The sequence below is a fragment of the Falco punctatus genome (genome assembly GCF_963210335.1).
Source record: "Falco punctatus genome assembly, chromosome: 11".
Taxonomy (NCBI): Eukaryota; Metazoa; Chordata; class Aves; order Falconiformes; family Falconidae; genus Falco; species Falco punctatus.
In genome coordinates this window covers 2,273,977-2,288,385 of record NC_137591.1, presented here as the reverse complement: position 1 = coordinate 2,288,385, position 14,409 = coordinate 2,273,977, and the positions used below count along the sequence as shown (strand labels likewise).

The window sequence follows — 14,409 nt, the reverse complement described above, 5'->3', positions numbered from 1 at the left end:
CGGTGCAGCGCTGGGGATGCTCTGCCGGGCACATGGGCAGAGCCACGTGCTCAGCTGGTACTCGGCTGCCCTTACTCCATGTCCGTGTTTTCCATCTTTGTGCAAGGAAAAAGGCAAATGAACCTGGGGTGCTGCTTATGGCAGGACCCAAAGCTCCATAAAGTTGATTTTTTTTTAAACCCCAGTGTTATCAAGTCATTTTGCCAAAATGAATTTTTTCAAAAAAAAATTTCTGAAGCCGTTGCTGGTGAGTCGGGTTTTTGGTGGAGGTGTGCCACAGTAACTAGAACTGTCTCTTAAGTTTCTGGAAAAGAATTCTAGGGTCTAAAAGAGATTATACTTTTCTTTCTACATTGAAGTTTTTATTAAGAATGTTGGTTAGTCTCTGAAGCCATTAAGAAAGGAATATATAGGTTATTGAAGGAAGAGTGGAGGGAACCAAGAATGCTGAATGCCAATTACGTTACATCTGTGTGATTTTTTTTATTCCAAGTCAGATTAGAAATGTGGAGGATGTTTTGTTGCTGTTGTGGTTCATGTGGACTCAGATTTTCAAAGGCCAGCTGAGCCTGGCAATAGAGATATGTGAGACGAGCCAGTTTATTTTTGCACGTACTATTTTTCATTCTGGAGAATGAAGAAATCTCATATAAGTACAGAGGAATGGTGGAAGAGCTGAGATTGAAAATCAGGGACGAGGCACGGTGGTGTGAGAGATGCCTACCCATCGTTGGGTGCCCTGGTGCAGGGTCTGGGCTAAACCCAGCTGCAGCCAGGGTGCAGATTCCATTTGGGAGGTGGGTTTTTTCCTCTCCCAAAGAATAATGATTATATTGGCACAGATCATGCACTTCGCTGCTGTGGGATGGCTAAAGACCTTCTTCTCACCTTCCCCGCCGAGATAAGCCTGATGTTCCTCCGCAGGGTGGTACCTCCATGTTTCACCCCTCTGTAGCCAGCCTGCATCGATGGTGTTGAATCTCTTATGTGCTTCCGGGTGGATGTGATGAGAATACCCCGCCGCGTCCGATGTGCTGAGAGGTCATTGCTCTGGGTGTGGGGAGCCAGGATGCGCTCTCTGCCAGCCCACCTGTGGTGTCCACGGAAAGAATTTATAAAAAGCCATGTTACCGTGCCGGTCTGTGGTGGTATGTCCCCTCTGCCACGCAGTCAGGCATTGCAGCATGGCTGTGATAATCTGCGTGCTGGGTGGCTTTGGGGAGCTGCCCGTGCCTGCGCATGTGGCTGGCGTGGGTGTGAAGTACCTGCTCTTTAAGGAGATGTTGGCTGCGTCCCTGACACACAGCTCAGGGGCTGTGTCCTCAGAAGCAGAAGGCCTGGGGAGCCCAGGCTGCCTCCCTGGGGTCATTAGGGTAATTAACGCATGCATGGCGAGGGGTCTGTCATGTGGGGTGAGATGCTCAGTCTGCCTGTCCCGTGTGCTGGGACAGCCAGCTACGTGGCACTCACTGAGCATCAGCGTTCAGGGCTGTGGCTGGAACCACCGGTTCCCCCATCTCTTAAGACGTATGACCAAGAGGTAGATAAGTGCCTGCATTGATTTTTTTTAAACCCTTTTAGGCTACGTTAGATGCTTGAAGGGAAAATCCCAGTGCCAGAGGCTCATCTGTGCCTTTAGGAAAGAGCAACTTTGGTTTTATACATTAACGCGCTGCCTGCATGGATGCATTTGTAAGGTGTGAGGAATCCTCCTCGTCTGCGAAAGCCATGGTTTTTCACAATTAATATATCAAAACTCAAAAAGTGTAATTTAAGTGACAGAAGTGCTTTCCCCAGGAGATGTTACAAATCCTGATTTCCCGTGCCCAAACCCTATTCTTTATTTGCACAAAATTTGCAGCATCCAGCCAGGACCTTGCTGTATGTCACACAAAACCCACAGCAGATTGCTCAGACACGAGGCAAAAAGCAACAGGCAACGGAGCAGCAGTGGGAAGCAGCAGGTAGAGAAGGGAGGGGATGATTTCTGGAGCTAGTCTAGGCAGAAAAGCAGGAGCTTACCAGAAACGCGCTGCAGTTCAGTCAGTTGCTTTGCTTTTCCCTTGCCCCACGGCCTGTGGAGGTGCTGCCCTTCCCCAGGCCAGCGTTTAATCTTGTACGGCCGAAGTGACAAAACCCTGGGCTGAATTAACAGCCTGTCTCACCTGTCTGACTCAGACCCTGCAAATGAAGGTAACGGAGTAAGGGGGTGTCGGGGTCCCCGGGTAAGCTGCCCCTCCAGAGGCATTTGCCATTCCCTGGTTTGGGGCAAAATAATCCTTGTGCTTAACCTGACAGCCAGACTATGGTAGAAAAAAAAGGTTCCAAAATGGTGCATTATAGAAAAGTGTATAAGGCTGAACTGGCAATGCCAGGGCAGGGGTTGTGACCTCTCAAGGACTTTTTTGGGTGCTTGGGGGATCAGCATCTCATATGTCAGGTGGGTGATCAGGCACTAACCCTGGGCTGATCTTTTGGCACTTTTGCCAGGGGAGAGGCAAGAGCTTTGCCATGCCAACAGCCCCCACTCGCGCTCCTCTTGGTGGCAGGCACAGGGAGTGGGATGTTGACCCCCACGCAGGGTTTCCAGCATGCCCAGGGCTTCTGGTGTACGCTTGCAGTGATGCTTTCATCCTCAAATGTTTTTTGGAAACAGCATTCCTGGGCAGCAAAGGGAAATAGATCTGTGCGATCACACAGGACTGAATTATTTTAGTGTCCATGGACACACAGCACGACCGAGGCAAACTTTTCCCTTTTCTTTTTATTCTTCTAAATAAACCACGGATTGATTGCTCTAGCTTTTGCACCCAGGGTCCCACGTTCTCCTCCACAGTTCCAGATTTCTGATGATTTGCAGATTTGCCGTAGCGTCCCACAGGCTCTGTGGGGTGAGCAGCCGTGCGGGGGGTTTGCCAGGCACACCATGCAGGAGAGGGGAGCGTGCCAGGGGTCGCAGGGGTCCCCCCAGGTTGGGGTTCCCTCAGGCAGGAGTTCAGACAGCATCGGAGGGGGAGACTGCCGACATCCCGCTTTCCCACAGGCAGCCTGAGCTCTCTGGACAAGGGACAAGGAATCTCCCCAGCCCCTCTTGCTGGGGCACAGAGTCCTACTGCAAAAACTGTCATGCAAAGCCTGCCGTGCGCAGCCCTCCGGAGCCGTGCCGGGGGTGCCGCTGCCCCGCATGCTGCTCATGGCCGGGGCTCCTTCATTGTTTTCTTTGCTTGCTTTTGCGGGGTGGGGGAAAGAATTTTTTTAAAGCCTCGATCAAAGCCTGGGGGACTTTTTCTTACTATTTGCCCATAAAGCTAGGCGGGGGCTCTGGGTGAGCACCCTCTTGCCCCAGCCCTGGCAGGGGACTGGTGCTATTTCTCTCTGCACGTAAGAAGTGGAGGGTTTTGCTCTGTTGCAGGCTCCTCGCGGGGACCCAGCCCCCTCACCATGGGGGCACAGGACACCCTGCCTGTTGCCGCCGCCTTCACTGAAACTGTCAACGCGTATTTCAAAGGGGCCGACCCGAACAAGTAGGTGCTGACCAACAGGGTCTGAGTGTCGATAAGGGGGGTCCTGGGGTTGGGACAGGTATGGGGTGCTGGCAAGGCTTTGGCGAGCATCTTGAGGGGTGGGGAGGGAGGACAGGAGGTGCTCTGGGCTCAGCACGTGCATGCTGGGATGTCAGTGCACTGCACCAGGTGGTGTCCAGGGTCAGGATGCTTCTGGGACATCCCCACGAGCATCAGTCCCCTTCCCTAGCAGGCTGCCATCCTTTGCTGCAGTCTCAGCTTTCTCTGGTTTAGGACCACAAGAGGCTCGTTTCCCTAGTGCAGCGGGTGGGAGGCGGGGAGCTGTCACCACACTGTCCCTGGTGCGAGCCCTCCCCTCCTGCTGCATTTTGAGCCCCCCTGTTTTTCTTCCCCCCTTGGGCTTTGTGTTTGGCGCTTTAGGTGTATCGTGAAGATCACAGGGGAGATGGTGCTGTCGTTCCCAGCGGGCATCACCCGACACTTTGCCAACAACCCTGCTCCGGCCGTGCTCACCTTCCGTGTGCTGAACTACAACAGGCTGGAGCACGTCCTGCCAAACCCCCAGCTCCTCTGCTGGTAAGCCCCTGCCTCACCAGCATCCCAAAGGAAGGCAGGTTTCCAGAAAAGTTGGGTGCTTTGCAAAAGCACATGGCCCGAAGTATCTTCCTTGGAAGCCTGCCCTGATCTGGGGAAGGAAACTCTCAAGCCCTTAAATATTTGCTGAAGTACTCCCTCTGAGAGCAGCCCCTTTGCCAGGCATCAGCAGAGAGGAGCAAGGTCTGTGATGGAGTTTGCTTGTTTTGTGCCTCGCTCTGCTCATTAGACCTCCTGTTTGCAAAACGAGATGACCTACAGGTTGTATCTGCTGTGCCTCCCCAGAGATATCCAAGGCCAAGCCAGAGATGTGTGGGCGGGAGGCACCAGGGGAGGTTTAAATTGTATATTAGGAAAACTTCTTCATGGAAAGGTTTGTCAAGCCCTGGAGCAGGCTGCCCAGGGCAGTGATGGAGTCCCCATCCCTGGAGGTGTTCAAAAGGTGTGTAGACTTGGCACTTAGGGACAGGGGTTAGCGGTGGGCTTGGCTGCCCAGGGTTAACGGTTGGACTCAATGATCTTCTCTGACCTAAACAGTTCTATGATTTCTCTAAATGTGGGATTAAATGCAGACTCAGCTGGCAGCCAGCACTGCTGTCCTGCATGCGTTGTAGAAAAGCTTTCTTCTGCCGAGGCAGCTCACGTGAAGGGTTAATTCTCCCCCTGTGCAGTGACAATGTACAGAGTGATGCCAACATGAAGGAGTTCTGGGTCAACATGCCAAATCTGATGACTCACCTAAAGAAGGTATCGGAACAGAAACCACAGGCCACCTATTACAATGTGGATATGCTCAAATACCAGGTAGGGGTTTTATTGTGCGATAAAACCGTGCCAAAACTGTGTGCTTAACTTATAGATGTAAAAGATGGTATTTCCCTACTGCAGAGTGGAAATAACATGAGGTGGGGGCATGCTATCCCGCTAGTCCCTTCTGTATGTCACTAGCTTGCCTGATTTTGAGCCCAGTGCAAACTTTCTATGAGAATACAAGGCATTGCCTCCTCTGAAACCAAATGCAATTACCACATCTGTAAAATGGGATTTCTCCCTTCACCCCTTTGGAAACTAAATGTTTTTTCTGTCATTTTGGAAGGTATCTGCCCAGGGTATTCAGTCTACTCCATTAAACCTTGCAGTGAGCTGGCGGTGTGACCCTGCAAGCACTGACCTCCGCATCGACTACAAATACAATACAGAGGCAATGACCACACCGGTAGCTCTAAACAACGTCCAGTTCCTTGTCCCCGTCGACGGAGGAGTAACCAAACTTCAAGCTGTGCTTCCTCCTGCTGTCTGGTAGGAATTGCTCACCTGGTAAAGAGCTCCTTTGCTATCTTCTGCCATGTCCCTGCCTACAACAGCCACCCTGCCTGCTGGCTGCAGGAGCAGGGGCATGCTCCCGAGGTGCCTGCTGGTGGGAGCTGGGGGCACGCTGGCTCCCAAGCCTGCCTTCCTTTTGCAGGAGGAAGCACGCAGCCCCGCTCTGATGTTTTTTTCTTGCCATTCCCACGAGCAAACAGTCAGAGCTGAACATGTGCGTGCAGGTGGCCGAATAACAACCCTTATTTCGTTTTTGGCCTGCTTTTACCTGGGGCTCAGAGGGATGCGCAGCTGTCACTGCCACAGGCACAGGCATGCATATTTACAGTGGGGCAGCAGGGCACAGCATGGCCTCACCGCCTCTCGCCCGTCGCTCACCGGCAGTGCAGGAGCGGGGTTGTCTTGCTGGGGTCAAACCCAAAGCCAGGCTCCCCAAATCGCAGCTCTGGGGAGTGGCACCAGAGCTGCTTCCCCAGCCCACACAGCCTTTAGCGAAATTCAAATGATTCCTTTGTGATTTCTTGTTTTCTACAGAAATGCTCTTCTTCATGTGTTTTTAGGAATGCTGAACAGCAAAGGGTATTGTGGAAGATCCCTGATATCTCTCAGAAGTCAGAAAATGGAGGTAATCCTGCAAATGTGCATGTCGTTAACTCTGAATACTTAAAATCAGACAGTGACCCGTTTATCATGCCTGCATACAAGCCCAGACACACAGATTCCTGCCGGCGCTTGCCGGAGGAGGATGCTATTTAAAGCTAGGAGCAAAGAGCTGTGAGAAGCAGGGCTACATGCCACTGGTACTGTTTTGCCAACCATTTTGGCGTGATGGAAGGGTATTGACACACCAGCTTTGGATGTGGTTGTTTGCCAAGTCTTTTGCTCCATTGACTCTCTGCGTTTGAAGGCTGAGGCCCCGCATTGTGTCCCTGTCCAGGGGCACTATGGCCTCTAGCAGGTCGCTTCTCCACATGTAACCCATGCAGCTCAGCCGCTTCGTATTGCTGGGGTGTCTGAAAAATTAAAATCTGCTGGGAGGACGAGGAGGTTTGCCTCTGTGTCCACCCCGGGGGTGCTGCTCGGTCAGGTATAGCTGTGGGAGTGGGCTTCACTTGCAGCGCGTTGGGCATCTTGTTGCCTTCGCTGGCAAATCTGGCCCTGGGGTGAGCGGTGTGCCTCTCCGGGCTTCTAAAGGGTCTCTTGTGGGACTTTGGCATTGCAGGTGTGGGGTCTCTGCTGGCCCGATTCCAGCTCTCGGAGGGGCCCAGCACCCCAGCCCCCCTGGCCGTGCAGTTCACCAGCGAGGGGAGCACGCTGTCCAGCTGCGACATTGAGCTCGTCGGCGCTGGCTACCGCTTCTCCCTCATCAAGAAGAGGTTTGCGGCAGGTAGGTGCCTTGCCAGAAGCTCCTCTTGGGATGGCAGTGTCCCTGATGGTCCCCTCTGGCTGTGCTGGCACTCCTGGGACTGCCCTTGCTGTGCATTTGTTGACTGTTCAAGCTCAGAGGTCCTGCCGCAGCACGGTGTGACGGGGCTGGCAATGGCAGAAGGGCACAAGCTCCCTTGCATGAAACAAATCCTTCGGTCCCTTACGAGAGCCTTGAATTTCATGTGCTCTTTTCTGCTCGTGAGTCCTGCATGGAAGGCAAGGTCTGGGGATCTCCAGGAGGAGCTTTTGCCCCATTGCTGCTAGGAAATGCCAGGATTTTTCCTTTTGCCCCATTGCTGCTGGGAAATGCCAGGATTTTTCCTTTTGCCCCATTGCTGCTGAGAAATGCCAGGATTTTTCCTTTTGCCCCATTGCTGCTGGGAAATGCCAGGATTTTTCCTTTTGCCCCATTGCTGCTGGGAAATGCCAGGATTTTTCCTTTTGCCCCATTGCTGCTGAGAAATGCCAGGATTTTTCCTTTTGCCCCATTGCTGCTGGGAAATGCCAGGATTTTTCCTTTTGCCCCATTGCTGCTGGGAAATGCCAGGATTTTTCCTTTTGCCCCATTGCTGCTGGGAAATGCCAGGATTTTTCCTTTTGCCCCATTGCTGCTGAGAAATGCCAGGATTTTTCCTTTTGCCCCATTGCTGCTGGGAAATGCCAGGATTTTTTCTTTTGCCCCATTGCTGCTGGGAAATGCCAGGATTTTTCCTTTTGCCCCATTGCTGCTGGGAAATGCCAGGATTTTTCCTTTTGCCCCATTGCTGCCTAGAAAGACAGGTATTTTGCCGTGTGCAGCTCGGGTGTGGGGCCGGTGGAGGCGGGCAGCCATCCCCTGGGAACCGGGGCTGCTCCCTCCTCGCAGCTGATTTCTGATCCCATTTCTAGGTAAATACTTGGCCGATAACTGATGGAAGCTTATGCAAGTCTATGGAAAATAATATGGAAAATACCCAAGGACTGCTGTGCGTGGAACGGGTTTTAATTACAGTTTAAGGAAAATGAACTAAATCCTGCACTCGGGACATTTCTGTTGGAAGTGTCAACAACTTTCAGCATTTTTTTCCTTGGAAAACACCGTCTTGACCAGTCCTACAGTATTTACTTCTAGATGTAACATTGTTAATGGTTTTAAAATGTAATTATTGTATTTGTAAATTGTACTCATTCCAGTAAGGCTGTATTTTGGCAGTTAGACACTTGAGTTTTAGCATTCTACCATTCATGAAATGGATGTAATTTAAACTGTGGTATGTAAATTTAATAGTAGTACTGTTGAATGGCACAATGCTTACAGAGGTAGATTACATTTTGTCAATATATACGATTTAAATACAATACTGATAGCTGTTATGAAGGGGGTGCCTCATAAAAAGAGAATTAAGTAGAACCGACATGCTGATTTACTTTTTCTTCAGTCCTTAGTATGTCTCACAGTGATGAATAAAAAGCTCTGTCTTCAGGTTTAGCTGGTTTAACTCCAGAAAAATATTGCTTTTTAATGTGGAGATTCCAAATACAGTATCCCAGCAAAAGGCAGAAAACGTCACTTCTACAAAGAGTATTTCCTTCAAATTTCCATTACAAGAATCCTCCGTGAACATGCCCGTGTTCTCCTACAGCCGCAGGTTATCCATCAGGAGCCCCAGCAGCATGTGCACAGGCGGCGAGTGCTTCTCTCTGCCCTGTGTCTTTACGTTTTGCAGAGATGCATATAGGGAAGTGAGCAAGCAAAGAGGCTGGGTACTAAACTGGACTTACAGCGCTGTCCGGAAATGTTATTGCTGTTTTTAAGGATGTATTTTTCCGAGTAGTCTCCAGGTTTTCAGTTGTGTTTCTATGTTCCTTTGCTTGCTTTTTCTGGTTTTTTTCCCCCATTTTTGAAAGCGCCATGGGTCTGGAAAATGCTGTAAGGACCTGCAGCCCCCACCCCGCCTTCCCATTTTAGTCAGGAAAGCATAGATGTGCCAACACTGGAAAGCAAACGTGGCCCAAGCCTGACCCTTGGTGGGCCACCCAGCAGCTGCTGGGGCCAGGGCTGGGGCCAGGGGCGCAGAGGCAGTGCAGGGGGCTGCCAAAAGCCCACAGAGCAGCAGCCTGCCTCGCCAGCACCAGGAGCCGCTATCGCATAGAGGTGGGAAAACACGCAGAACAGCTAAACTGGAGGCTGTGAGGGAAAAATTGTCCCTTTGTGTTTTCCCTGAGCTGATGCAGGTTTGGAGCCAGGCTCCCACACTGTGTGCTGCTCATCTCTGTGCGTCGCCCATGCAGTTTAGTTTGATATCCAGTTGATGTTGGTCTCAGCCTACTGCTGGCAATGTGGTGATAGCGTTCATGGCATGAATGGCACAGTGTCTGCCAGGATGGAGAGCTTGTTTGAATGGGAAAATTTGGTGATACGGAGGGAAAAAAAAGGAATCTCTTTGAAATTAAATGTAGTTGCTGTTCAGATGCACATAGAAGCATAGGAGCACCCACTGAATGGGGTGCTGGAGACTTTAGAAATGTGCAAGGTGACAAATAGTGCTAATTTTACAGTTGCAAAAGTTGCCAGGATTAGGCTTGCACATTTGCATTGGAAAACCTAAGGCTGTGCATGTTGGGAAGTGCTTGCTCACACAGCAGTTCGGAGTGATGCAAGTAAAACAGAAATCCATGCTCATGTTAAAAGAAAATCTGGAGACATTTCAGTTCTGAGATGACTCCCAGACTGAGATATGTATAATAGGGTGGTTGAGTTGTGTGCATGCTCACAAAAGGTATCAACACAGAAGATAAAGCACAATTCAGTTATGCAACTTCATACATCTTTGCAGTTTTTGAAAGTATGCTTGCCAGTACTCTTGGATAGAGTGTTCAACTCTGTTAATAATTTTTTCCCTGAAATGGAAATATGTATAAACTGTGTAACCTACCCCTTTCTGACATAGGAATATAGGGCAAAATCTAAGAATCAGTTTTTGCATAATTGGTTCATGCTGTGTACAATTGTTATAAACTCAATCTTCCGAGAGAGATCTATGTCATAGTCCTGAAAATAAGGATTTTATAATGTAAATATTACCAGAACATAGATATTTTACTTTATATTTCATTTGAAAGACAAGGTGTTTACATTAGCATTGGGTTTTTAAATGCTTTTTAAACTAAAAAACCCATAACCCAAAGCTCCCAAGCTTGTCCCATTTGTGCTGTCCCGCAAAACGGAGGTCCCTTTCTCCGGGTGCGTGGTGGTGCTGGGATGCGGCCCCTGTGGCCTGTGTAGAGATGAGAAAGTCCTGAACCCTTTCTGGGGCAAAGTGGCAGGCAGACCTGAGTTCAGTGTGCCGGCACACTTGCAGCCCCGTGGGGACACAGTCCTCCTCCAGCCACCCGCAGGTGACAAAATCCAGCTATTCCCAGCCCGTGACACCGGGACCAAAACCGGCGGTTTGGGACAGGCTTTTTGCATACCGCTTTTGCCAATCTCTTGCATAGTGTTTTAGTTTGTTAGGCGTTTGCTCAGGAACGTTGAACTGCGTGTCTCCCCTTTCCCTCCCAGCATGACCTTTGTGAGGAGATGCTGCTTTGTGTCAATGGTTTAGTTTTCCTGCCCTGCTGACATCTGAGCAGGGAGGCAGAGCGGCAGAGTGCCCCAGGGATGCTTATTGTGTCAGGTGTTCATCTCACATGCCGTATGAGCGTGGCACCCCACCGCTACCCTGCGTGGGAAGGGGGAACAGACCAGTTGTGTTTCTAAGTCTGAAGTGCAGGAGCCTGGTCATTTTTCTGCCTGGGTTTGAGAAGATGTCAGCAGAAAACAGATTATGGGCAGCAGCTTGGGACATACCAGACTTAAACTGAGAGCACCAAATAGGGGTAAATATAGGGATGTTTATTCCCAATTCCAGCTTCTGTAGTAGTGGCGAGAGCCCCTGGCTGCAGAGAGGCCACAGGGGATGCGCTACCTGTGGCATGTAGGGCACTCAAGCTCTGCAGGCTTCAACTCCTTTTAGGAAAAACTATCTTCAGGGAATGACGCTGTTTGGTACTCCCTGCCCGCTAGCAGAGAGCAGCTATGTCAGCAGGGGGTTGGAAAGGCTGTAAGTCACCTCCATTTCTAGACCTAAGCATCAGTGCTCTGTTTCTGAGCACGTGGTCCAGCAGGTCTTTGGCCAAGTCAGGCTGAGGCTGAAAAGGGGGCTCAGCCCCCCAGCACTGCCCAGCACTGGCACCCCTTAACTCAGCAGCACTATGAGTAAAAAAAAAGGATAGCTAAAGGAGGCATTCAAATAGTAAATAGGTGTGATGCATGCACAAAAAGGCTTTAGCTTGGTTACTTCTGTGGACCTTTCCCTTTAGACCATGTCCTCAGCCACGTCTGCCCTCAGGGATTTTCCTCTGGGGTCCCTGGTAGCAGCCAGCAGCCCATGCCTGCAGGGTGACAGTGCCGGCTGAAGGAGCAGGAGTGTTTCTCCCCATGGGCACCTGCAGACTTGGGTCTTTAGATGTTAGGAGCAGGAACTAGTCTTTTTTTTTTTTTTTTTTTTTTTGCAACTTTTCTTCTGTTTGTTGCAAATATTCATGATTCTCAGCCAACTAACACTGCTCCTCACAGGAGATATTTCAGACCAATTTTCTACTTTAACAATATTTCTTCAAAACTGTGAAATTGCTCCCTAGTATGACAGACAAGTAATAAGCTTTTCATTTGGCATTTGCATTTGTTCTTAAATATCACTCTCCTGTTAAAAAGCTTATTTTTGCTGTAAGGCCACTGTCCATTAAACTCCTATTCCTGCCCAGCTGGTGTGAGTTCTGCATGCGTACATGCGCGGCTTCACTCACAAAAGCTTTGTCACATGGAATCTTGCACTGAGGAAGTTACACAACTGCGCGCTCCTCCCGACACAGGCTGGACTTCAAGATGTTCGTGCTGTTATTCAGTATTTCAGTTAAATTAATTTTGTCTTCACTATGCCTTTTCAGGTTTTATCTAGCGGAGGTTTTTTAAAACATAGGTGGGGAAAAAAGTTCATGTTCAAATGACATCCTGTTTTGGCCAGGCAGGGAGGGGATGGGGAGGGAAGGCAGTTTCCTGGGCAGGCTGCAGGCACCATTGCAGCCTCGCTGCAGGATGCTGTCAGGGTATCTCTCACAGCAGAGCCCAGGGTTTGGGCTGCATGAGGAACACCGGAGAAATATGCTGCTTAAACTTACCATTTTGAAGGCACCCACATCTGCAGGTGAGACCTGTCTGCCTTCTCCTTTTAATGTGATCACAGAGACACAGGGCAGTTGTTTAGTTCCCAGTCGTAAAAACTGTTCAGCTCTTGCACAGGTGATTATTTTCCTGCTGAGGTCCCTGCTGAGACCTTGATGTGCTGCCCACGGCACCGCAAGTCGCATTTGCGTTCGTTTACCTAATTCCATCTGACTCAAACCATCCAGAGATGGCATTCTGTTGAACCGCAGCCATACCCCAGCAGCCACCGTGCAAGCCTTTCCGTGCTTCTGTCTGAGATCCCTGCAGCATGAGCATCACATAAAGAATCACCGCTTCACTTTCTCCCAGCAGAAGCATTTTTAAATGGCTGGACTGCAATGAAATGGTGATATATATTTTAAATGACCTAAGAAAGAATCAAACATCTTCTACTAAAAACATTCAGCCCTCCTTAGACCTCTCCCTCCGTTCCCCATCTCTTTCTGCAGCAGCGCAGTTCCCATGCCCCCACTGGGCACCGACAGCAGTTCTGCGTTGCAGAAGAATCCTGCCACACTTCACCTTTTTTTATTGGAAATCCAGCCCCCGAGTCTGTTATCCAAACACCCAACATCTACTTGAGAAAGCATACACTGAATATGGAGTGATTTTTTTTCCCTACCCTTTTTTTTGGTTTTACGTGAAAATGCCTTAGTTATAAAACTTAATTTTGAAGCTTATCAGGACCAAAATACGTAACGTCATCACATTGTACTTTCCTGGTAAGAAATTACTGTCTCAAAGATTTCATTTCATAGTCAGAATTCTTCTTTTCTTCTTTTTCAGTTTCCCAAGGAAAGTAATTCTTGCAGAGCCAGGGAGTTTTTATGGTCATCAGTATTTTAATTCTTGTTTCACTGCAAAGCTAGAAAAAGATCTGCAGCAATACCCCCCACCTCCTGGCATGACCTCACCCATCACTTTTGGGAGGGACTGCAGATCATGCTGCTGAAAGTTGTTCTTAACATCACAAGCATTAGTGTGGCGACACTGTTCAAATGTTCGCACACAAGTAGGACTTTGCTACAGGCCAGGCAGTATGTGATAAAACGCTCCAGGTTTTAGCGAGGCATTCAGAGTATCTCATTCCTCCGTTAGAAATCTTTCGCTTTCTGGACGCAGGGCAAATCGCTGCGGAGATGCCATCCTGCTGTTGGGTTCATAATCCACGCAGGAGGGGTCTTCCACTCCAAAACGCTCTGAAGTTGATGAAATCACCGGGTTGCTTTGGTGGCATAAAGGTATGGAGACATTAGTCGTGGTCTGAGAGGGGAATCGAATCGGGTTGTAATGGAGTCCTGCAGCCAAGGGCTGGTGGGTGGAGGGCATGGAGTGCAGGAGAACCTCGCCGTGACACCTCTGAACCCAGAGGTGAACTGGATTTCCCCAGGTGTCACCCTCTATCTCCCTCATGTACAAAATGTTTATAAATATTTGTGGATTAAGATACACAGGTCTATTTTTAAGATTTAAGTTAAATAAGTTAATTAATGGCTGGCCTTTTTTGCCTAAACGTGCAATGAGATATATTATACCTTTAGTCTACGATGGCCTAGGTACTGCTTAGTCTGTGATGAAAACTTTGCTGCTTACCTACTGTTCTCAGAGAAAAAAAAACTGTAAAAGACATACAGGTTTGTTGCACACGGACTATTGCAGCAAAGCTTTGTATTTGACCACTGGTAATATGAATGTGTTGTATTGACTTGTTGAAGATAATCATAAAACAACATATTTTAAATGTTACTTGCCTTATAGATTAGAATACGACTATGTGGATATCATTTTTGTAAATAACGTTTTTTACAAATGTCTCTCCTCCATTCTCCCCGTCACCCATTTCACAAAATCTTGAATATGCAATTATTTACCATGCATAACGTTGCAACAAATAAATCCCCATGTCAGGACAAAGTTTATTAATTCTATACATAAGAACTACATTAAATAACCAATTGAGTTGCAATTTAAATGTGACTTTTTTTTCCTTGAAAATAAACAAAAAATGTAAACCACTGCTTTTTCTGAGTGAGCTTTGCTTGCACGCACAGGAGCCGAGCAGAGGTATCGGGGCTGCCATGTCCCTGGCCCGAAATGTCATTGCTGCTGGCGCTGTGTGCTGGGGACAGGTCGGAGCTGGCACCTGGGGACATGTGGGGACCCACAGGGACCGTGGGGATGGCTGGAGCTGGGGGGGATGCATGGGATCTGTGGGGACATGAGCGGCTGGGGGGGCTGAGGGGACCCATGGAAGCCATGGGGACATGGCAGGGCTGTACAGGTGGCTGTGGGGTC

The 14,409-nt window shown here is 49.2% G+C and overlaps 1 protein-coding gene across 1 annotated transcript in view; it reads left to right on the top strand.

Moving 5' to 3' along the window:
• The window catches only part of SGIP1 (SH3GL interacting endocytic adaptor 1), a 67,711-nt gene extending 53,305 nt beyond the window's left edge, over positions 1 to 14,406 (top strand). The window contains exons 19-25 of the mRNA XM_080406707.1: positions 3,413 to 3,524; positions 3,945 to 4,100; positions 4,790 to 4,922; positions 5,215 to 5,417; positions 6,002 to 6,066; positions 6,664 to 6,828; positions 7,758 to 14,406. Of these exons, the coding sequence (XP_080262833.1) occupies positions 3,413 to 3,524; positions 3,945 to 4,100; positions 4,790 to 4,922; positions 5,215 to 5,417; positions 6,002 to 6,066; positions 6,664 to 6,828; positions 7,758 to 7,780 (857 nt within the window). The 3' untranslated portion in view covers positions 7,781 to 14,406. The remainder of the gene's footprint in view (positions 1 to 3,412; positions 3,525 to 3,944; positions 4,101 to 4,789; positions 4,923 to 5,214; positions 5,418 to 6,001; positions 6,067 to 6,663; positions 6,829 to 7,757) is intronic.
• The last annotated feature ends 3 nt before the right edge of the window (positions 14,407 to 14,409 follow it).